Raw genomic sequence first — 23,266 nt, 5'->3', positions numbered from 1 at the left:
ACGTGAGTGGCTCAGTCAGTTAAGTGTCTGCCTTCAGCTCACGTCATGATCCCAGGGTCCTGGGATGGAGTCGCACATCGGGCTCCTTGCTCAGTGGGGAGCCTGCTTCTCCCTCTGCCTGCCACTCTCCTGCTTGTGTTCTCTCTCTCTCTCAAATAAATAAATAAGATCTTTAAATATATGTGTGTGTGTATGTGTGTCTATGGAAAGAGGAGAGAGAGGGTCTTCCTTCTGTCCTGATTTCAGCTGTACTTCCATCTCTGATGGGGATGCATTTCAAGGCAGGGGAAGGGAGGGGAGGCAGGGTGTCCAGAAGACAAGGCTCTCAAGCCTTCAGGGGTCTCCTGACGGCCCAGCTTGGGGCACCGCATGGGCCTCCCTGGGTGCCCCTCACTTGAATATGTTGGGGCCACAGCCAAGAGGCCCCAGTGCTCAGGACCTCAGGGACATGGGTCAGAGGCAGGGCCCTGGGAGGAGGGGGCCAGAGGATAGCTGGTGGCAGCCGTGGGCACTTGTCTTACCCAGCATGCCTTGGGACTGCCAGGTGTACTCGTACCAGGTCTTGACCCGGTTCTGCACGGACCTGGGGATCTTGTAGAAGTTCATGTACTTCACGGTGCTGTCCATGCAGCTGCGGTAGTAGGTCTGCCCAGCTGTGGCGGCCCCCACCACGTCTCTCATCTAGGCGCAAGGAGGAAGCGTCGAAGGGCAGAGTGGGGCTTTGGGGGGCGGGGTGTCACAAGCACATGGGCTCTATTCAGACCGGAGGTGTGCGAGAAGGGGGATCAGGAGAGAGGGAGACCCATGTCCACACACAGAGAAGGTTGCCGATGGGAGAAATTCTGCCCCCAGAGTGAACACGGGACGGGAGGAGTGAGGCTGCTGAGTGCAGGCACCCGCTAGGAGGAAATGCCTCGCTGGGCTGGGCTGAGTCTGGTACGACCTGGCCCCTCGGTGCCAGAGGCCACTTTGACATCACTGCAGGAAATGTGAACCCGGTGTACTACTCCTCAGGGCAGGACCCAATTCTGAGGCCCCCTGACCGTGGCCTCATGCACTGATTAAAATAGGAGACGCACCCCTGCACGTTAGACATCCCCAGGGGTTTCTCTCCGAGGGAACAGCCCAAATCCCCAGCCTTTGCAGAAAGCCATTCAGCCCAGCTCTCCAAAGACATCCCGAAGGGACCAACCTTTCCAGTGGAAGCAACCGTAGAGAAGAATGGGACCTAGACCTCCACCCCCATCCCCTTCACCCAGCAGGTCCCAGAGCTCCAGGCTCCTGAGTCCAGGTCCCGTGGTGTTTCCTGGACTTAGTTCGAAACGAATGGCCACAGATGATGACATTTCTGGCAGCAGCGGGAGGGAGGGGGTCCTGCAGGCTGGTGGGGGGCAAGTCAGACTAGTGACCCAGCTACCTGTCCGATCATCACAGAGAAAGCGAAGACACCCGTGAAATAGTTCAGCCCCTGGAAGATGATTTCAAAGACCGTTCTGGGGTCAGGCAGCCCACCAATGGTGATGAGGGTCTTCACAGCCCAGTAGTAACAGCGAATGTAACTAGAGAGGGAATAGGAAAGAGACCTCAGTCAGCAAAGCCCCCCCCCCCCCCCACCGCCCGGTGAGCCTGGGTGGCCTGCTCTAACAGATGTGCAATATGCACATCTGTTTCTACGTGCAAGGAAAACAGCCTCCCACCCACAGAGCATGCGGTCTGCAGACTGTATTCACAGATGCAGAGACATGTTGTCACCTCCATTTACAGATGTGGAAATCAAGGCTCCAGGAGATTGCTAGAAAGACTTGGCAGGAGGGAAGACCAGGGTCTTCTGACTTCTGATGTCTGGGCTCCCTCAATATTCTTTCAATTTCCACTAACTTCCCTTTGTCATCCCACCATGTTGGTTCATGGGAAGCAAGAGTGACATTGAACTTGGAAGACATCTCGAGGACTACGTTTTCTGACCCTCTCCCTTGCCCATCCCTTTCCCAGACAGGGAAACTGAGGCCCCAGAAGGCAAAGGAAGCACTCATGGTCACCAGTAGGCCAGGTCCAGAGCTGGGATTAGAATTCAGTCTGTCATCTGCTTCTCTGAGTTGTTACCCACAGTTGGTAATGTCGCTCCATGGACGCAGGAACCAGGGAAGGGAGGTATGGGCACAGGAGATGCCCCGAGCTCATCTCATTATCACAGAGAAGTAAGAGTCCCTCATACATCTGTTCACACCTTGAGGCTGGGCCCTCCCAGGGGTCAGCAATGAGTGACGTCACCAGGGCTCAAAGACAGGACAATCCCAGCTGGCTTTCCTGTGCCTTCCTGTCTTCCTACCTGGGCACGCAGGAGGCGTCCAGAGCCTGCGCTGGCCCCAGTGTCCTGATACACCCGCACTTCTGAGGTCCTTGCTCAGCTCCAAAATCAAGACCATCATCCGGCTGGCAAATCATCTAGTCTGGGGACGACCCCAAACGGGTCCTCGCCTGGGCTCTGTTCACCGCTATTTATGCAGAGTCATAGTTAGAACATGGGCTCTAGATGGGACTGCCTGGGCTCACACTCAGCTCTGCCATTTATTCACCACCTAACGTGGACAAATTACTAATCTCAGCAAGCCTCGGCTTCTTTCTCCTAAAATGGACATGGCAGTAGCACATCCTTCATGGGGGATCGTGAGGACAAAATGAGGTCCTAGAAGAACGCCTGGGACATGACGGGCTCTCAGTCAATGTCAGCCACCACCTTCTCTGTCGCTGGTACCTGCCACATGTCTGCAGTTAGGGAACATCAGACTCACCTGTGTCCTCAAGAAGCTCACCATCCAGGGGGACAGGCAAGAAATCGTGCAGAGAGCACTGGGAGGGGGAGGCAGAGGTTGTTGGGGCTCTGCCCCTGACTACTACCTGGGGGGCCTGGGGCTGGGCGCTAGACCACCCTGCACCTCATTCCCACCTGGTGCATAGAAACAGGACAACATGGGCCTCCCCCATAAAGACCCCCATCATGCTGTTCCTGGCCACCAGAGGGCGTGCAAAGCAGCCCTAAGCAGGGACTGAGCTGAGCGCTGTCTGGGAGCAGAGTGGGTGCTCCTGGACCCCCAAGAGAAAGGGGACAGGAACAATGTCCCCAAACCTTCCCCCAAACTCTTTCTGATTGGAGATATTCTATTGGCATGGCACGTCTTAGGGGTCTCCCTGAAGTCCTCGTGTCTTCCATGTTACTGGGCCTGTGGGGACCCCCTGCATGCTCCAGGCCAGGCAGAAGCAGAACAGGATGAGGGACCCAGGTATGTGGGAACTTGGGTCCTCAAGCCCCTGGGCCAGAGCAAACACTCAACAAATGGTCTCTATTTTGAAAGTGATTATTACCCGTGATACTGGACTTCTGGATGGATCCTTCACTCTTTGTGCTTTTTTGCACATATTGGGGGTTCCCTGTAGGATTTTCATCTGGAGAAGAATAAGACTGCTAAGACAGTGTCCCCCTTCCAAGTCGCTGCAGAAGGAAGTCCCTGTCCTCCCCTTCCCTGCTTGCCCTTCCACCGCAGGCCTGCCCGTGATGGGTGTGCCAGGGTTGTCCTGGGACCAGGGTTCTCAGCTTGTTGGGGCACAAACCTCTTTGAGAATCTAAGGAAAGCTAGAAACCTTCTCCTTAGGGAAGCCAGCATGTCCTCAAAATTTAGCTCCAATTTCCAGGAGGGTGGTGGTGGGACCCCCGTCCATCTCTGGATCCCAGCTTAGGAACCCCTCTCCTGGTACGCTGGCTTCCCCATAAGAATGACCATAGCTAGGAAATGGTCACTGACTCCTGTCCACATGCTACATACATGAGTTTCTCATTCCTCGCAAGAAATCTGAATGTAATACTATGCTCAGGTTGTAGAGGAGAAACTAAGTCTCAGAAAGGGCAAGGGCCTCAGCCAAGGTCACAGAGCAAGTTCTTCCCTTCCCAGGACTCCTGTCCCTTAAGCCTATGCCCTGGCTCTCCAGGCTCACACCCCTGACCTGGACCCCAGGTGCTTCTGCTGCCCTTCCCGCACTGCCCTCCCTCCCCCTGACCACACCAACCCTTTGTCTGTTGCTCCCCCGTAACCGGTTCCTCGGCTTCCCCCCCTCCCCCCCGCCCCCGTCCCCCCAGGCCCTCCTCCCCTCTCCTCCCCAGCAGAGTCATCTTTCTGAGATCCCTCTGGGTCCTGTCATCTTCCTGCTTCCAAGGTTTGGAGGCAAGAGGTCAGAGGGGAGCTGGGTTATCTTTCCATACCCAACCGACCTTTAAAATTATGGCAGCCTACGGGAACGTCCTGCACTTTCCCACCGACTCTTCTGGAAACCTGGAACTGCTCTAAAAAAATAGTGTACTAATGATAAGAATAATAATTTTTTTTAAATCTTAAAAATGTTCATATCCTTGGCCAGGCCATCCCCCTTTAGGAATTTATCGTGAGGAAACAATCAGGCCAGAGGACAAAGATTCAGATACAAAGATGTTCACTGCAGTGTCACGCGTCGGACTGAGGAACTGGAGACCCTTCAGTGCCCAGGGATGAGGCCATAATTAAATAAACACTGGCCTCTCTGCACGGAGAGGGCATCAGTATCATGGTTTTTTTAAAAAAATTAATGATGGGCAAATATGCACGATATCATGTTATTCTATATCCCTGTGGGTGACATATTTTTCCACATTTTCACATTTCTAACATTGGGATGGATCTTACAATCTATGTGTCCATTTATTGTAATATTTCTTTTTTTTTCCCAAAAAGCTGCATTGACTCAATGTGTCATAGAAGGAACTGCATCTTAGAAGCAAAGAAATATAGTGAAGAATGTTTCTGATACTTCTTCAGTAATCAGAATAAATAGATATGAAACAAAGAACAGCAAAAAAGAACTCCATGCTGGCTCCCCATTGCCTAGAACAACGCTGTTAATCCATAAAAATACGATGCGACCCACCTACGTAATTTAAAATCTTCTAGTTGCTACATTTTCGCAAAGTCAAAAGAAACAGGTGAAATTTATCTCAAAAACAATCACTTTTTAGTGACCCAAAATATCAACATTAATATCATTTCAACACGTAACCAGTATTTTAGGCATCAGTAATAAGGCAGTTGACATGTTTCTTCATATCTTCTGAACCTGTATTTCACATCTCAGTCACGCTGCGTTTCAAGCACTTGGTGGCCCCCTGTGGCTAGTGCCACCGTATCGGATAGTCCCCACCACCATCCACGATGGCTCCCAGAGCCCTGACTCCGCCATTTTGCAACTCTGCGCCTTTCTTCCGGCTGCTCCCTCCCCCACAGCTTTCTCTGCCCCTTCTCTCCACCGACCAAGGCCAAAATCAAACGTGGCTTTTTGGAATTGACTGTCCAGTGCTACCTTCCCCATGCCTCTCCAGCACCAGGCAGAGCTTATGCTGGTTAAGAATGCAGCCCTGGGGGGCGCCTGGGTGGCTCAGTTGGTTAAGCAACTGCCTTTGGCTCAGGTCATGATCCTGGAGTCCCTGGATCGAGTCCCGCATCGGGCTCCCTGCTCGGCAGGGAGTCTGCTTCTCCCTCTGACCCTCCCCCCTCTCATGTGCTCTCTCTCATTCTCTCTCTCTCAAATAAATAAATAAAAATCTTTAAAAAAAAAAAAAAAAAAAAGAATGCAGCCCTGGGTTCAAATCCCAGCTCTGGAACTTATGAGCTAACTGTGTGACCCTGGGAAGTGACTTCCCATCTGTTACCTCCTCTATACGATGGGAATGATGATAGTGCCTATCTCGAGTGATGACTGGAAGGATTAAGTTACTGTGTTAAGTAGTTAAAGCAGGGCTAGTACAGAATAAGCGTTCTCTGCTCTAAGTGCTTGCTGCTATGATCAGTAGTAATACCATTGTCATTGTCCTTACTCAAGCATGTCCACAATGTATGGCAGCTGTCTGGGTTGGCAAGCAGGTTTCACCTTGTTTTCCAGCTCCCGCATGGCTAGTGATGCCCAGGGAGCTATGCTGAGAAGTGTGTTCTGGCCTCCTTCCCACTTGGCCGTGTCCATGGGAGAGAGGAGTAGAGGCACATGGGAAGCGAAGGTGCCAACTCTACTAGGCTTTAGGAGGCTGAAAGGATCTCTCTAGCAAGTCTTGTTCCTGTCTGTGCCCCTCTGTGCCTGGCACACGGCGGGGGCTCAGGAAATGTTAGCTCAGTGAGGACGCAGAGACATGGTCCTCAAACTTCCTCGGGAGCAAGACGGCCTCAACAACATGGCAGCGATGGCATCTCTTTCTGGGACTCTCCGTGAATCATAGCCCCAGGAAGAAGAGTGTGGCTCACCTGTTTCCCACGCCATCGTAAACCCAGTGAGTGGAGCCGATGCCCTCATAGGCTGACGCCCAGTAATACAGACATGAGTTCATGTGTAGGCTGTACAGCAGGTAAGCCGTAGTCCTGATCACCCTGCAGGAGAAGGAAACGCATGAATAGAGCGGCAGGGGGGCGGCCATGACCTCTCACCCCAAGGGTAGGAACTGCAGGGAATAAGCCCACCTTCACCTCCCCTGACACCCGCCTTGGACATGCCCCTGGTGGAGCGTCACAGCCCTGGCCCGCTGCCTGGCAGGATGGACACCTGGCAGACACCTGGCCGGATGGACTGGGCCAACCGCATGCTCTTCGGAGACTTCGCCAGCTAGGGATGTTGGCATGTGAACAGCGAGTTGTCCAGGCCAGGGGCTGGGATGGCCCTGAGTTCTGTGTGCAGACAGTGCTGGGGGAGTGAAGGACAGGGAAGGACAGCGGAGGCTGTATCCTTGGAAAGGGGCGGGGAAGGGACGGACGCGTGCAGGGAAGGGCCCCTCTGTGAGCGACATGGAGAAGCTTTGTCCCTGCGTGTGGCCTGGCTGGGCTTGTGCCCCACTCTCCGACATCAAGAGATGGCCCACTGTCCTTACCAACACCCCCCTGTGTTCGAGCTGGATTGAGGGGCCCAGTTCCCTGCGCTGAGATCAAAATGACACCCGGCTCCCTGGAAATAGCGGTGAGCCATGCATACGAACCTCTGTGTGCCCTCCGCACAATTGGGGGAAATGGGACATTCCTGGCTCTCTAAAAAAACAAACATCCCTTCAGAGAAGGGCCAGGAAGAGGCCTGGCTTCCGGTAGCACTGGGGCCTGCGGGGCCAGAGGAGCTTGAAAGGGGAAGAAATATGAGTAGAGAACGCCTTGCTCTGTTACTGCGAAAGGCCCATGTCGTGTGCGTGTGTTTCTCACCTGTAAATATAGGCTTTGCTGAGGATGGATTCCAGGCGGCTGTTAAACTCGAAGAAGGCCATGTACTGGGAGGAAGAGCAAAGCATCAGGACAGCCCGCCGTCGGTGGGGTGGGGTGCTACCCTTCCCTGTCCCCCAGTGCAGAGGGCTCTTTCTGCAGCGCCCCCCAGAGGAGGCTGGACAGTGAGCATTCAACATCAGAGGTCCATAGCCCTCTGAGGGGTGGGGGCCAGAAACTCCATTTACCCATCCGCGGGAAACCGTGACCCCTCTTCCCATAGAACTTACACCTAGTCCTGTTCTCGCAGCTTGCCGATGTGTAAGGGGACTCCTAGACCTCCTGAAGCCTAGCATGACATTTTCAGGGGTACACACATCTCAGGTTAAGGACCCTGTTTGCAACGTTTACTTATAAAGGAAACCATTTTATAAAGAAACAGCATCCCTACCACCCCTTACTTAGATCCTTCAAAGGCTTGTCTATAATAATAAAAGTATAATAGTAGCTGCTCTTTTTTTTTTTTTTAAAGATTTTATTTATTTATTTGACAGAGAGAGACATAGCGAGAGAAGGAACACAAGCAGGGGGAGTGGGAGAGGGAGAAGCAGGCTTCCCGCGGAGCAGGGAGCCCGACGTGGGGCTCGATCCCAGGACCCTGGGATCACGACCTGAGCCGAAGGCAGACGCCCAACGACTGAGCCACCCAGGCGCCCCAATAGTAGCTGCTCTTCTTTACTGAACACCTTTGATGACTGCACTTTATATTCATTACCTTCTTGCTTATTTACACGTGAGGTACGTGGTAGCATTCTCCTTTTACAGAGAGGACACTGGCACTTCGTGACGTTGAGTCACCTGCTCAAAGCACACAGCTGCTAAGTGACAGAGGCAGGATTCGAACCCAGAGGACACTCAAAGCGGCAACATGCCGCACACGTGTTGTTGGACATTGGAGAACGACCGTGAGGGAAGTTCCCTGAGCCATGGGCTGGTCGTCCTCCAGGGGGTCCTTCTGAAGTCTCTCCAGGGTTTACATCGGATGCAGGGGGCTGTGGGCTTGGATCTCCCTCCACTAAGGCTCAGAGTTGTGTCCTGAGTCATGCTAAACACCAGATATGGATCCCATTGCTATGGGGGGGGGGCGGTGGGGGGGGAGGTGGTAAAACTCGGCTTCTGGGTCCACAATTGGTCTGCCAGGAGAACCCATTTGGGGGATCCCAAGTGCTCTGACTGGCTGTCGACCCTGGCCACATTAAAAGGACCACTGCCTGGTCTCTCCTTTACCCTGTGTCACCTTCACGGGGACACCGGCTCTGCCCCAGCGGCAGGAAAGATAGCTGTCATGACACTGAGCAACAACCAACAATGAGAACAGGTATCGGGCTGCACGTCCAAATCTATCCCGGGTACTTCCTGGCTCCTGTGACCTTGGGCAAGTCACCCAAGCTTTTCAAGCCTCCATGTCCCCATCTTTTAGACGCAGACCATCATAAAGCAGAAGTCCCTCTGTTGTGTTTCTATAATTACTGAAAGCATAGACCGTGGAGGCAGACTGCCTGGGTTCAAACCCAGACTCCATTCCTTCCTACCTGTGTGACCTAAGGCAAGTTACTTAACCTCTCTGGTAAAATGCTGCTATTAACAACACTCATCTCTGTTAAACTGTGGGGTTGAGGAGTACGTACTTTTTAAAGCTTCTGGAATAATCCCTAACACACAGCACAACGAAGAATCTCTAACACTTTTAAGGAACTTCCCATGCCCCCTGGGGCCACCCTGATGCCCTCCCACCCCGCCCCCGCTCCCCAGTGCTGCTCAGGGCAGACATCAAGATGCCAGTACAGAGCACGGGAGAGCTGAAGGCCCTGGATGGGAAGCCTACCTTCAAACAGCGGGGCAAGCGCAAGAGGGGATTCACACCGAACTTCAGGTAGAGCAAGTCCAAGGGCAGGAGGCAGAGCATGTCCATCTGAAATCCCAGTGGGACACCGCAATGTATAAAACAGGCCGCCCCAGGGAGTTGGGAGGTAAGGGGAGTGACAGGGTCTCTACCTTCCCTGGAAGGGTGAGGTCAGAATGCCCCAGCAGTGGGCAGAGAGCATTTTACCCACAAGCCTCCGTTTGCCTACCCAGTGTCATTCTGGGGGGAATCACATCGCACCGGCCCCAAAGCACCCAGGGCCCCCAGCAACACCACCTTCCAAGCCCCGGCGGAAGCTTGCACCCTTGGCACACACCTTAAAGCGATGAGATTTCAGGTAGTTATTGCGCATCTCCTTCTTGTCCATCTGAAAGAAATGGAATACTGACCATGAAACGGCCTGAGAGCTTAATCCCTGACCCCGTGGGAGCAGCATGGACATCCCTGCAGAGTTTCCACCTTCCTATCAGAGTAACAGCCCTGGGGACCAGCGGAACTTTGGGGAAAGAAAGACTCAGGGTCTGCAGGCAGTGAGGCTGGACCTCTGGGAGAGGAGGCTGGACCTCCTGGGCGAGGGGGGGAGTTGTCCAAGGTCATCTGGCTAGATTCCGGTTTCCTAGCTGGAAAGTCAATATTAGGCTCATTCTCTTAGCACGTGTGTCTTACCTGGACCATTTGCAACCTGGCTTACTGAGGAACCGCCTCCTGCTCTGATCAGGCTGGGGAAAGAGGCTGCCCAGGGAACTCTTTTTCCTTTAAATTGTTTAAGAGACACAACCCCAGCCCTCCTGCACACAGAGGAGCAGGCCCCACCAGCGTGGCATTTTGGAAAGTGACCTGCACAGAGAGATAGGGACTGGGCCCTCTGCCTTCGCCAAGTCAAAATCCGGACTCAGTTTCCTCCCTGGGAGGTGGGGTCTGCACCAGGGCACAGGGTCCGATGCCGGTCCAAGCAGCGTGCTCTTTGCAGGACCCCCTGCCCCAGGAAATGCCGTTCACCCACAGCTCCCGTGCTGACCGCTCTGTGGACACCATCTCAATCCACCCTCACTGCAACGCTATGAGGTAGGAACAATGACTTCCCCCATTTTACAGATGAGAAAACTGAGGCTCGGGGTGGGGGCTGCAGCTAGTGGTGGTAGAGCTGGGATTTGAACCAGGTCCATCTAAGGGTTGTTCTCTGGTCCTCTTTCCATCTTTAATTCTGTCAGGTCCTGCAGGAGCCATTTGACCCATGAGCAATATTCGTGGGTGTAATTTGAACAAGGACGGGCACACCTGCCCGAGATCTTGTTCCCTTGTCTTGTCTATCAGAGCAGCAGCTGGGGTCAGACTCCCGAAGGCCCTGCTGCAGGGCCTGCCCCCCCGGCCCCGCCACCTGCCCGGGACTCACAATGATGTCTCCCCCTCTGACAAACTGCAGGCGAGGCTGGAACACGGTGATGTCCAGGAGGTAGATGAGGTCACACAGATAGTCCATCAGCAGCCAGAGGAGGATGTTGTCTGGCGTCTGGTAGGGGAAGGCCCAGCGCACAGGAATCAGCCAGCAGTTCCAGTTCCAGGCCAGCACCACGAAGAACAGCCACAGGATGTACATCAGGTCTGCGGGGGGGAGCGAAGGGGCAGGAACGCGCTAGAACGGCCGTTGGAGGAGGCTCCTCTCAGGAGCATCAGGGTAGGGCTTCCTTCTTTCCGCTCGTCTCTTCCTAGACGTGTGTGTGCCTGTGAGTGTGCGTGTGCTTGTGCGTGTGTGTAAAACTCTCTCTGATATAAAAACAAATTCCTGCCAGGCCCTAATAAACCAGAGTCCTCAGCAGGGGGCACGATGGGGGCATTATTAGATAATAGGCAGCTAACTAGAAAACACTTTTGCTCTCATTCTTATTGAAATAGTTCCAACAATGTCTTTCCTGCTTTAGTAAATACGCAATAGTAAATAACGCATAGAACATGGACACACAGACGGGTGGAGGGATGGATGGGTGGATGTCGTGGGTCACGTGGTCATTTCAGAGGCCCAGTGGACACCAGGGTTGGCGTCCTGTCCCCCCAGGACTTGTGTGACCACAGGAAGGTCTCTCTCTGGCGCCTACCCTGCCTCCCTGGGGAAGGCACAGGAGAGGTCAGCTAAGAAAGGCGGGGAGGTTCTTCGTCACCTGTAAAGTGCCGTGCCCATAGGACGGGTTGTCGTTCCCGAGGAATAGAACGTATGTGGGGAATTCACTTTAGATGTCACAAGAATTTCTGCCCTTTTCTGCTCAGAGCAGCAGCTCCAGGAAGGGGCCGTCAAGAGCAGAGTAGAAGGCAGCCTTGGCCAAGAGACAGGGCTCCCGGGTCTGCCACTAACTAGTCGTGCCTCAGTTTCCTTGTCTGTAAGGTGGAGGTGATGGTAGGTTCCTAGTCAGGGCTTTTGGTTTGTTCGCTCCTGACGTGCCCTTGCACTCCCCCCGCTTCTCCCGCTCGGTCTCCTGCCCTCGCAACAGTACGTGGCGGGGGCAAGGCCCGGGCCCACCCAGGACTCACTGGTCAGCGGGTCGATGCTCTGGGGAAACCGGTACGTCTTCCACGGGCGGCGCTTGAACTTGCAGCAGAGCATGTCGCAATAGTGCTCCTCCTCCGCCTGGTCCGGCCCGGCCGGCTTCACTGCCGGGGCCGGCTCTGGGGCTTTCTTGGCCGGGGCTGCGGGATGACACGGTGACCATCTGACCCAGCCCTGAGGCTCGGGCAGAGGCTACAGAGAGAGGCCAACCAACTACAGACTCTGCAGCTGGAGCCGAGGGGACCCTGGCGCCACCCCCAAAGCTGCAGTCAGCTCTGCATGCGGAAACCGGGGTGCTCTCCGCAGCAAACCCCACGGCACCCGGCTGGACACTCTTACCAGCTACTGGTCTGGAACTGTTTCTCAGGAGCTGCCCAGAATGAAGTGTTTCTGGGCGAGTTAGGTGTTTCCAAAAGTCTGTTTGTGTGTCTGTGTTTGGACCCCCTTGGTTCTCTCGGGAGGGCTGGGGGCGTTTCCTACCCCAGACCCCTGCCACCGAGGGCCAGAAACCAGGGAAATCTTGCTCTGGGTTTCTCAGAGCAGGAACCTGAGCTCCTTCATCTCTGAAACAAGACACTGAAGGGGACCACAGCCTCTCTGTGCATCAAAGGCGATGGTGTTGGTGACCTACAGATTGACTTTTGTAGGTTCAATACGGTTGTGTTTCTAGCTTGAGGACTGTGGATCCAGACCCTGCTAGGTCCATTGTTGGCGCCCTGGACTCTGAGGCACAGTCCTCCTCTGGAAACCCTCCCTGGCAGGAGAGCACTTCTCTCATTTCCTCTTGGAATCTTGAAAGCAGGAAACTGTCAGGTAGCCCCATGAGACTATGGCAAATGAGGCCTCCGAAAAATAAGACTAAAAAAAAAGTGGGGTGTGGACGCCATCTGTGTGTAAGGCCATGAGATGCCTCCCAGGCTGGACCACCTGCCTGCTAGTGGGAAAGGGCCAGAAAGGTCGAGGAGGGTACGTGCCCTATGGGAGCGGGAGCCAAGTAAGATCAGATCATCAGCCAGAACTTTGACCTTATTCCCTTCCCTGGTTCCATAGCTAAACCTGTACATACAGGACCCAAAAATCCAGACAGTGGGGATCTGGGCTTTTCCCAAGCACCCCAACCATTTCCTTGGGGGTACCCTCACCATGAGTTTACAAGGGGCTTTAGGGGACCCATTTCAGGCGGGGTGAATCATCCCAGCTCTGAACTCACAGGGCTTAGGGCTCTCCTCATCGGAGGTGACGTCAGGGTCGATGAGCTTCTCCTTCACCTTCTCTGTCCGTTCCTTGAAAAGCTTCACCAGCTCCTGGAGCCGGTTGTTGATGATGGTGCTGTTCTGGCTGGCCACGGACACTGCGCGGTCTTGGCCACTGTGGACACACCACCCGGCGCTGCGGGGGGCTGGATGGGACGGGACCCCTGTGCCCCCCGGGCCAGAACCGAACAGCATCCATATCCCACCCGGTCCGAAGGAGGCAAAAGCTGCCCCAGTTTCCTTCGGACACCAGAAACATCAAACCCACTTTAATAGCTCCTAGGAGGAAATTCAGTCTGCGGCTCACACCTGGGGGCCCAGCTTTTAGAAAATGTACCACGCAGGATCTGATTCAGATGGGCAGTTCTGAGAAAACTTTGATCCCACTTGCGATTTAGGGGGAAACTCTTGGAACTCAGGTCAGGACTGTTAGCCCCAGTTTGGGGTTCCCATGAGATTCGTGTCTGGGACAGATCAAAGAGCAGACAGGGCTACGCTTCTGGCTCAGGAAATAGCTGATGGAAAAAAATAGTGCAGATACATTCTATATCCTTTTAAATTATAGGAATTTAAACCGCATGCACTCGCAGCGAGAGAGACAGATGGACAGAGAGATGGACAGAGAGAGAATGAATGTGAGTCTGCCCGGCGCTCCACTCATAGGGCAAGTGCCCTGGGTCGGCTGGGCCAGGCTGTACTCTGAGCAGCATCTCTCTGACCATCGTGCTGAGCGGAGTGCATAGTAGTGTTTTCACATCTGTTTGTTTTCAGACACGGGGGCAGCGGAACTCAAGCCAGCTACTCCCCTGGTGCTCACTTGACGAAGTGGGCTGGAGACAAGCAGTATGGGGGTCCCAACAAGAAAGGGCGCACAGATACGGTGGAGATGCTAGCCGCTTACCCACATCTGCTCCCTCCCATGGGGAGTGGCTGCTGGGATTCAGACACCCAGCGAGGGTGGCCGGGTGGGCTCCCAGCAGGGGAACATGAGTGGACTTGCTACATGCATCTCTGGGCCCCTTGTCTGGCATTCTCCCCTTCTAGGGGTGACCAGCGGGGGCTTGGAAGCCACACAAAGGTGGCAGAGCTGCTGTCCGCAGGGTCCCTAAGTGACTGCATAGAGCAGAACCCTCCACTGACCTGAAACAGTGACATGACTGTGATACATGAGACATCTTGTTGCTTAAGCCACTGAATCTGTGGGGTCTATTTGTTACAGCAGCTGAGCCTACCTCGCTGATGCATGGACGCCCACGCTGAACTCCTTAAGAGGCTTCAAGGGTAATTTTTATTATTATAACTGACTTCTGCCTTGTTTTCTGATACTAAACTCTGACCCTATCCCTACCCTACTGTATAAGATGGGATTCCACTATATAGTCAAATGGACCAACGAACTAGGGGTGAGGTTTGGATTTTTTTCTTTCTCCTTCAACTTTTCTGGACTTTCCACAACTCTGTAAAACAAACTCCATAAAATTATGGGTAGGGGGGAAAAAAGGCTGGAAGGAAAGCCCAGTGCCTCCTGTGACCACTCCAGGAGCTGAGGCTGAGAATAGGATGAGGATCCCAGGCCAGAGCCTGGGGCCAGGGAGTCACCATCAACCAAACATCTCAGACTCTTCTGGAAAACATCTTCCATTGGCCCAGCCCTTGGAATAGTTAGATGTCAGAGCTCCAGGTCCCAATGCCCTCACTGTGGCCTCTAAACATTGTCCCACAGACCAGTTGCATCAGAACCAGCCAGAGGCTTGTAAAGGTGTGAATCCCCCAGGGCCCACTCTCTGAAGTCCTGATCCAGCGGGTCTGGGCTGGCAGATGGGAATCTGTATTTTTAACAAGCTCCCTGGGTTCAGACCCCTGGTGATCCTTGTTTTCCTCACTCCCCCTGCTGACCCTCTCAGGGGTTTAGAGCCAGGAGCCAACCTCTGCCTATGGGTCAGGAGCCTCTCCTTTACAACAAAGCCTCTGTGCATTCTGCAGACTGTACAGAACTCCTAGGCCAGCCAGAAGCAGCCTGGACAGGAGACCCAGCCCTGTCTTAATGCTCAGAGGCTGCTGGCAAAGTTGTGGCAGAGGGTTCTAGAAACGTCCATGCTCTCCCCCTCAACCCCAACCCCCTCCCCTTGCCTGCTCATCTCCACCCAGACTTCCAACTCTCTGAGACCCCAGAGGTGGTCCCCACTCACTCAGCGCCCTGTGGGCTGGCCGGGTCCAACCAGGGGACCATGGGGGACTCAGCCGGTGACAGTGCCTTGAGCTCTTCAGCCTCATCATCTTGGGAGGGCAGCCTCTTCCTGCAAGGACACAGACATGGAGGGACCTTCAGCGAGGGCAGAGGCCACAGGGGGAAGTGAGCCGACCTTGACCCCTGCAGATCACTCAGAGCTGAACCCTGGGGGTGGGGAATGGGGCAGGGGGTGTTGGTGCTGCAAAGGGTCCTCACTTGCCTGCAGGGAGACAAAAAGGGAGAAGAGAGGGACACAGCCGCTCTCTGGACCTCAGTCTCCACATCTGTTCAATGGCCTACTGTAAAAGTAACAACACTGACTTGGTATCAGGCAAACCGGAGTTTGCATCCCAGTCCTACTTCCTACTAGTGTATGATCTTGGCAAGTGACTTAAACTCTCTGAGCCACCTCAGTTTTCCCGTCTGTAAAATGGAACTAGATTTACTCAACTCAATGAGATACTCAGGACTCAGTGGGGCCTCAGCTTAAATGTTCGGCTTTCCCCTCCCAGTCCCCAGCACACCCCTCCAGACTCCCTATCTGAGGAAGGAAGACCAAACCCTCCCCAGGCTCCCCTGTCATTCAGTGCATGTCTGCCCCAGGGCTGTGTGTTTGGAGCCATTGGAGTCCTGGCTGATGATGTCTGGGTGGGAATCCACTTGTCATTCTTCCCATCCTCAACCATCGCAACTCAGGATCCCAGAGGCTTCTAGAAGGATACAGATGGAGGGATGTGTAGCCTTTATTCCAGAAGGCTCTGAAACTATCCTATGACCTCCTGCCTGCTCGCTGAGGATGGCAACACTCGCAGATTCACCTCCTTCACACTCTAATTAAAATTCTCACCGTGAACACGGAGACCAGAATCTGCACAGGTGGAGGACCCAACTCAGTCCTCTTGCGCCCAGCCTGGTGCCCTCTCCTGAGTCAGGTGCCATCTCCTGCCCAAGACACCAGAATGTGGAACTCCATCAGCAGCTAGACTCCTGCAGCCCTGCTTCGCGTGCAGCCCTGTGCTGAGCACCTTGCACGAATTAGCTCATTGAATTCTTCTAGCAGTCTAGTAACAGGTGGTGTGTCTATCCCCATCTTACAGTAGGAACATGGAGGACTAGGAGTGTTCATTGGCTTGCCTCGAGCCTCACATCGGTAAGTGGTGAGCTGGGATTCACCCCAAACCAAGGCTTTAAGCTTTTTAAGGTTTAAGCAAACCTAGCCCATGTGCCCCTCTGTCAGGGTCTGTGGTTTCCATGGCTTTTTGGTGCCTATCAGTTGCTCACAATGCTCATTCCAACCCTGACCATAGGCAGCCCCATTGGCTTCCCAAGTCAGGTATCAGAATTCTCCCCTCTCAGGGCCAAGGAGGCTCAGGTAGAGGTTCCCCTGGTTTCTCAAAGTCATGTTCAACTTAGAGCTCTCTGGGACAGTCTTGTTTGTTTATTTAATTCCTTGTTCGTTGTCTGCCTCAGCCCCATGAGAACATCAGCTCCATGAGAGTAGGCCCCTGTCAGACTTCTCCTTGATGTATCCCCAGCACCCAGAGCAGAGTCTGACACATAAAGTTGTTCAAGAAATGTTTGTGAATGAATGAATGAGTGAATGAGTCAGTGAGTGAGTGAGTGAATGAATGATAAGGACAAGAGGAGCCTTGCCCATAAACAGAAGGCAGAGGGCTTGGATTCTATCCCCAAGGGAGCCTACTCCCCCTCTCTGTGCCCAGATATCCACCCCCAACCCAGCCTGTATAAAGAGAACAGAGAGAGGTAGACCAGATGTCTACAACAATATTGGCTCCGTTTTTTCTGCTGTGTTCTGCATGGTTCAATGAATGAAACAAGAGGATTGATGGAATAGTGAGCTATATTGCAAGGCTAGATGAGATTATGACTCTTTTCTTCACATTAAAATCAGAGAGCCTTCAGTTGGCCACATCTAGCTATCTCTGTTACAATAGCCTTTTTACCTTGGCTGAGAAAGTCCTCAAGGACACATGGATGAAAGCAAAGATTAATCAAGAAAAAGGAACTATCTCCTAATCCAACCACCTCAGGAGAAGCACTGGCAGCTCCCCTGCAGCTTAAATGCAGCCATTCACAAAGCAATGCACCACACTTCACAGTTTGCCTACAGCTGTATGCAAGACCTCTCTGTTACCTGGCTCAGGTTGTTCAAAACCAACTCTAATCATGCAACAAATTTATATCAAGAAGCATAAAAATGTGCACAACCTTGACCAGGATTCCCACTTTTGAGAAAGGAGCCCAAGGACAGAGAGAAGCCCAAAGAGATGTCCATAGCTCCATTATGGACAGTGCCCAAAAAGAAAGTATTTGTTAAGTTCATTCTGGCACATGGAGCTGGAGGATGTGGTTTCAAATGAAATGTGATCCAAATCACCCCTGCAGTTAAAACCACACAAAAGCATGGGCCCATAGACAAGGTGTATAAGAGAAGGCAGTAAAATGAAATCACTACCTAGTGTGCTGGGAAAAGGGATGCTTATTTTTCTAGTGTTTTTTGGTATCTCCATTCCATTATTTTAATAATAAAACAAGGGGGTGGAAATTAGCCTTTTCACATTTACTACCCCCCTCCTATCCTATAGTTGAGGGTACTTGGGAGAGGACTTCCTTGGAGAACTCTTTATAGAGTCCTAAACCAGAGTTGAGGACCAGGAAGTGGGGCCATAGTCCCAGATCTGACTGACACCAGGTCGCTGAGTGACCTTGGGCCAGCTGCTTTCCCACTCTGGCCTCAGGCTCCCCTTCGGGCAAATGGACAGATGGCACGGTGCTGTGAAAAGCCCAAGAGAAGCATAAAAGGTGACCTTTCAGTCTCTGCGGCAGATCCCAGGACCGCAAAGGTGTCGGATTTGGCAGGAGAAGGTGGTGGCAGCTCGGGTGAGGGTGGATTCTCCACGATGGGGGGGTGGCTGTCCACATCAGCATCTTCCACCTGCACTTCCGGATGCTCTTTTGTAGCAGGCACTTGGAGAGAGGAAGGAGAGGACAGTCAGAGAGAGAGAGAGAGAAGCCGGGTCCCAAGGGCCTTGCTCCGTTCTTGATAAAGCCACAGAAAGCATGTCTGGAGGGGCCTCTGGCAGCCCCACCTCCCAGTGGGCCCCACGGGAGAGCTCCATGCAGGGGGTGCAAGAATGCAGAGCCCGCGGGCCTCTGAGGGCCTCGGCTGCCCCAGACCCCAGCCCAAGGGCTGCAAAAGAAGCCATCACACCACTGAGGCCACGGAAGCCCTGAGCACAGCCTGGAGTCCAGCTTGCCCAAGCTCTGGTCTCCCCAGGCCTAGTGAAGCCTCAAGGACCTGGGGTTTGATGGGAGTGGGGGCGGGGGGAGGCTGGGAGAGCACAAGTCCGAGGGCCTGGCCTAGCACAGCCTCAGCTGCGTCCCCTCGCTAGGCCTCAGTTTCCCCATCCCAAGGCAGGGGTGACAAAGGCACACGGCCTCACACTCTTGAAGGGCCTCGAATGGAGACATTGGGCAGTTTCTTGCAACCAAGGATAACAGCCTGTCCTTGGAGTGTGTGTCACCCCTGTTTGGGAATCTGTTTGGGTGTCTCCTTATTTCTGGACCTGCTGGGAGCCCCTCAAATCCATCAACCCAACTCCTCTCCTGACCTCTGAGAAGCCTGGTGCCGGGTCCCACGTCCCAAGGACCAGGTCCTCCCTGGCCAGTCTGGGGTGGTCCTGCCTCAGGCTTCATCACCCACCCCAGGGGCTGTGGGGACAGGCCTGCCTGAGGCGACGCTCAGAGGATGCTGAGGGGCCGAGACAGGGCTCCCTCTCCCGGCCACACCGGGGTGGGACCACTCGCTAAGAGCCTAAGAGCCGGGCCCAACACACCCAAAATGAGGAGAGGGAGCATTCTGAAGCCCTCGGAGATGCGACTTTCTTTTTAAAGGGCCACCATGGGGAAAAAGCCAGCACTTCGCAAAATGTGGCAGAGGGAACCTAAGCAAGACTTTTGAGCATTTGTTGTACTAAGCCTTAAGCCCGCAGAGGAAGAGGATGAGCAGGAATGGAGAAGCTTCTAAACATTTAAGGAACAAGTGTTGCCAGACTAACAAGAGAGATACCCCCAGGCTGTGGAAAGCAGGAGAGAGCGTGAGGCACCGGGGCCCTCACCCTGCTTCCCCCGGCAGGGTGAGCTCAGCGCCCCAGACTGTCCCCAGTGTGGCCCCCGGAGCCTCGGTGAGGCCGTCTTGGGGAGGCTGCGAGGGGGCAGGTGCTCCCCCACCCTGCCTCACCCTGAGCAAGACTCTGCAACCTCCATCCCCCCAGGAAAGAAGGAAAACCCCTAAGCCTGGTGTTTCATTTCTATAGAATGAGAATAATATTATGAAAAATCGAATAACATGGCATGACTACCTTGGCTGAGAGAAGAGTCATATTTACGTAGAGCACGTCCTATGTGCCTGCCTTCCATTCGTTTCACCAAACTCCTTAGTGCTTTATATAGATTAAGTCGTCCCCCCTTCCCGGCCCTTCTAGAAGGCCGCTGTTATCACTGTCCCCATTTTGTGGATAAACTGAAGCACAGAAAGATGAAGGAACCGGCTGCAGAGCCAGGATTTGGACCCAGGCAGCCCAGCTCTAGCACTTAGCCTCTTCCTTCATCCTGAGGTTGCTGACCGGCTCGCAAAGAGGCCTCCGTTTAAACAAAACCTCACTCGGGGCCAAGCAGCATCACTGAAATGGGATGGTGTTCTTCCTACATGCTGCCCTGCCTTATCCGCAGCATCTCACATCACCGCCGGTCATACCACCGCGGCTGGATCAGCCCACTGTCCCAACGTGGCCGTGGGACTATTTCCCCAAGTGTGGGGTTCCTGGGGACCTGGGAGGACACAAGATGGCACAGATAAGGCAAAGGAAACGTGGGACGAGAACATTCCTCCCATTTCAATCCTCTCTAGATCCTGAATGCACAGAGACGAAGTCGCAGCCTGGTGCTCCCTGGGCCCTAACACGTCCCAGACACAGCCTAATTCCCCTTTGGGGCTAAGAGGGCAGGTCTCCGCTGGGAGCCTTCAGCAGGTCCTCACCCTTCGCTGAAACGATCAGCACAGCTTCGTTTTCAGTTCATTTGCGGTTATCTCTATTCATGCCTTCTATTTATGGCAAGTGATGCTGGTTTCCCACTGGAATAGTATGGTAAAGCTTCCTGATTGAATAAACTTAATTAAATGTAAAAAATGAATCCACGGAAAGAAAAATGGCAAGCCAATAAAGGTAGAATCGGTATAGGATATAGCAAAACTTGAGAAGGGATCCGTGGGGGGTGGAAATTGGGGGATGCTTGGGAGTGAGTAGATGTAGGGCTTCCCAGAAGACCGGGCCTGGGGGTGTCCACCCTTGTGGTAGGGCCGATCACCCCCACTCTGTGCCTATTGCAAGCTGGGAAGAGAGGACAGCGGTGGATCTGTTCTTATGAAACGTTCAGTTCTGCCCGTCTACTGACTTCACAAGCACCCTTGCCCACTACCCGCCAAAATAAACAAATGAAATGGGAAAGTGAGTGGGTCTGGCTTGAGTTAAGGCAGATAGTGATAGGGGTTAGTCCAGAGCCACTCTGCTGTCCCCGAGTACTTTGTCATCAGGAAGCAAGCAGCAGGAACCCAAAGACTGTCACAGGGACCTTGTCACAACTAAATGGATCCAGACAGGCCCTCCTTCTTCACTGGTCCCTAAGACTATCCCTCTTCCTGGTCTGCCTGCAGACACCTGGGGGCCTCTCCTTTCCTGAAATGGGATTTGCTGGGCAGATATCAACAATCCCCACAAAGTCCAGCTCCCAGAAAATCCTCAAGGTCTAGGATTCTGTCTGAAATGGGTCCCCACATTCCTCTTCTGCCCCATTCCCCTCAATTTATTCTCTTCCCCCCACCCAAGTCTCTTGGCCTAGTGATCTTAGTAATTTGTTTAAGCTAGGGTGTGATTGACTACCTGTAAAAAAAAAAAAAAAAAGATGATCTGCAGAATGCAATGTTTTACCCAAAGAAATTAATTGCTAATTGTGGGATTTTAGGCACAGAGATAAGGGGACTAATATCCCTTAAGTCACCACAAAGCAAGATGAAGGCATTGACCAACAGAGGAAGGGGGTTGGTTTTCCAGGAGTTCAACTGGTGGTCCCACACCTTGACCATGGCACCCATGCGAGGAGCAGCCCGAGCCATGCAGAAGTCCACACCACAGGCACAAGCATGTTGGGTGCACAAGATCACACTACCTAGGCGACGGATGGAACTTCTGGTCTCCTTGGCGAAGCTGGAGTTGGACAAGGCCGTCCTCCGGGAGATGAGGACAGGGATGCGGGTGATTGAGGGGCGGTAGCTGGGCACATTGGGGAGGTGCTCCGCCAGAGCTGGGGGAGCAAGCCCTGGGGTCACCTGGCCAGGTGGCTGGTCCTGGACCAGGCGATTCAGCTCCACGTCCTGGCCTGGTTGAGCCATGCTGCTGGGGCCAGTGGGGGTCAGGCAGATGTGGGATCCTGGGGACTGCAACCAGGAACAGAGGGTTGGGGGGAGGCAGGGGAAGTGGGCTCCTCCCCACTAGCACCAACTCGGACCAGCCCGGTGCCCGCCCGCACTCGCGGCAGCTGCACCCAAAGCCCAAACATCATTTGTGTCCCTGGGGTCAACATCGAAAGCATCATCACGTCATGTTGGCTGGTCTACTTGGCAGCTCTGAGGGACAGCACCGGGCCCCCCAACTTCTTGTGCTTTCTCTGTTAACCAACCACTGGTGGCATTTCCCACCTCAGACGGAAAAAGTTAGAATCAGGGATGCCTGGGTGGCTCAGTTGGTTTAGCATCTGCCTTCGGCTCAGGTCATGATCCCAGGGTCCTGGGATCAAGCCCCGCGTTGGGCTCCCTGCTCAGTGGGGAGTCTGCTTCTCCCTCTGCCTGCCACTCCCCCTGCTTGTGCGCTCTCTCTCTCTCTCTCTGACAAATAAATAAAAATCTTTAAAAAAAAAAAAAAGGTGCTTTTCAAAGACCAGGTGGGGAGCAAGGTTGGGACACCTGGGGTCAGGACACCTGCATCCAGTCCAGTGTCAGTCACCGGCTGGCTGGGACATGAGCATCATGGTCCCTATTATGGCCTCCTGCCTCAGTGCCACGCGGTATATTGGGTACCTTTGACACACTGTCCCCTCCTACTCTGGCCCATGCCCTATGCGGCAGGCACGACTATTGCCCTGTCTTTCTGGATTTGGGAGGCACAATTAAGAGAGGTCACACGCCTGGCTCCAGGTCCCACAGGAAGGAGCAGGGAGGAACCAAGAGTGAAATGCAGGCCTGTGCCCTTGACCGCTCAGCCACATCCTGCCCACTTGCAGCCTCAGGTTTCTCCACTATAAAATGGTCTGCCCGCCTCAGAGGGTGGCTTGAGGGACATGGAGGCCCAAAAGGCCAGGGCCCCGTGTCTGTCTGGCTCAGGCTCCCCAGCCTGGCTATCCTCGGCTCCCCCAGCCTCGGCCGCACCAACCATGGAGTTCTCGGGCTTGGGGTTGGAGGTGGTAAATAATAGCAAAGTGCGTGTGCTGGGTACAGCGTGGGGATCTGGGCAGTAAGGAAAAGCTCATTACGACACGTGGGGTCTAGGATGGGCCCTTAGCAAGCTCGGGTTCCAATTTTCACTCAGAGATGCTACATTTCAGCCAAACCATCTCCAGATGGTAGTCCAGAGAGCTGCATTCCCAGAGAGGAGTGGCAGGAGGGGCTGACCGGGAGTGGGGTTTCCACAGGCCTAATGGAGTCCCAGGAGCCTCCCGTAATTCCCCTGGGGCCTTGAGATACATCACCAAGCTCTGATAATGTGGCCCCAAGATGCAGAGGATGGGTTTCACCCGAGGATGAGGCAGGTGTAGGGGTGTGGGGATGGTAGGGAGGAAGGGAGATGGGCTGAGTGCCCTTGTCCCCAGGCTGCCCCCATCCTGAAAGTATCCTCAACGCTCTGTGCTCCCCCTGCCACCACACACCTACCTTCTGGGCTGACAGTCACGGCCTCCTCCTGCAGCTCCTGCAGCTCCTGCAGCTCCTGCAGCTCCTGCACC

The 23,266-nt window shown here is 53.9% G+C and overlaps 1 protein-coding gene across 1 annotated transcript in view; it reads right to left on the bottom strand.

Moving 5' to 3' along the window:
* The window catches only part of CNGB1 (cyclic nucleotide gated channel subunit beta 1), a 60,703-nt gene that overhangs the window by 15,778 nt on the left and 21,659 nt on the right, over positions 1 to 23,266 (bottom strand). Inside the window, exons 15-26 of the mRNA XM_035025106.1 lie at positions 23,196 to 23,232; positions 18,022 to 18,181; positions 15,153 to 15,260; positions 12,921 to 13,078; positions 11,695 to 11,850; positions 10,565 to 10,773; positions 9,488 to 9,538; positions 9,133 to 9,219; positions 7,251 to 7,315; positions 6,315 to 6,437; positions 1,418 to 1,559; positions 522 to 681 (exon numbers count right to left, since the gene is read on the bottom strand). Coding sequence (XP_034880997.1) covers positions 522 to 681; positions 1,418 to 1,559; positions 6,315 to 6,437; positions 7,251 to 7,315; positions 9,133 to 9,219; positions 9,488 to 9,538; positions 10,565 to 10,773; positions 11,695 to 11,850; positions 12,921 to 13,078; positions 15,153 to 15,260; positions 18,022 to 18,181; positions 23,196 to 23,232 — 1,456 coding nt within the window. The remainder of the gene's footprint in view (positions 1 to 521; positions 682 to 1,417; positions 1,560 to 6,314; positions 6,438 to 7,250; positions 7,316 to 9,132; positions 9,220 to 9,487; positions 9,539 to 10,564; positions 10,774 to 11,694; positions 11,851 to 12,920; positions 13,079 to 15,152; positions 15,261 to 18,021; positions 18,182 to 23,195; positions 23,233 to 23,266) is intronic.

The sequence above is a fragment of the Mirounga leonina genome, unplaced genomic scaffold (genome assembly GCF_011800145.1).
Source record: "Mirounga leonina isolate KUSES-001 unplaced genomic scaffold, KU_Mleo_1.0 Mir_180, whole genome shotgun sequence".
Lineage (NCBI taxonomy): Eukaryota > Metazoa > Chordata > Mammalia > Carnivora > Phocidae > Mirounga > Mirounga leonina.
Note: the sequence above shows the minus strand (reverse complement) of the source record. Positions and strands in the feature narration are given on the sequence as shown.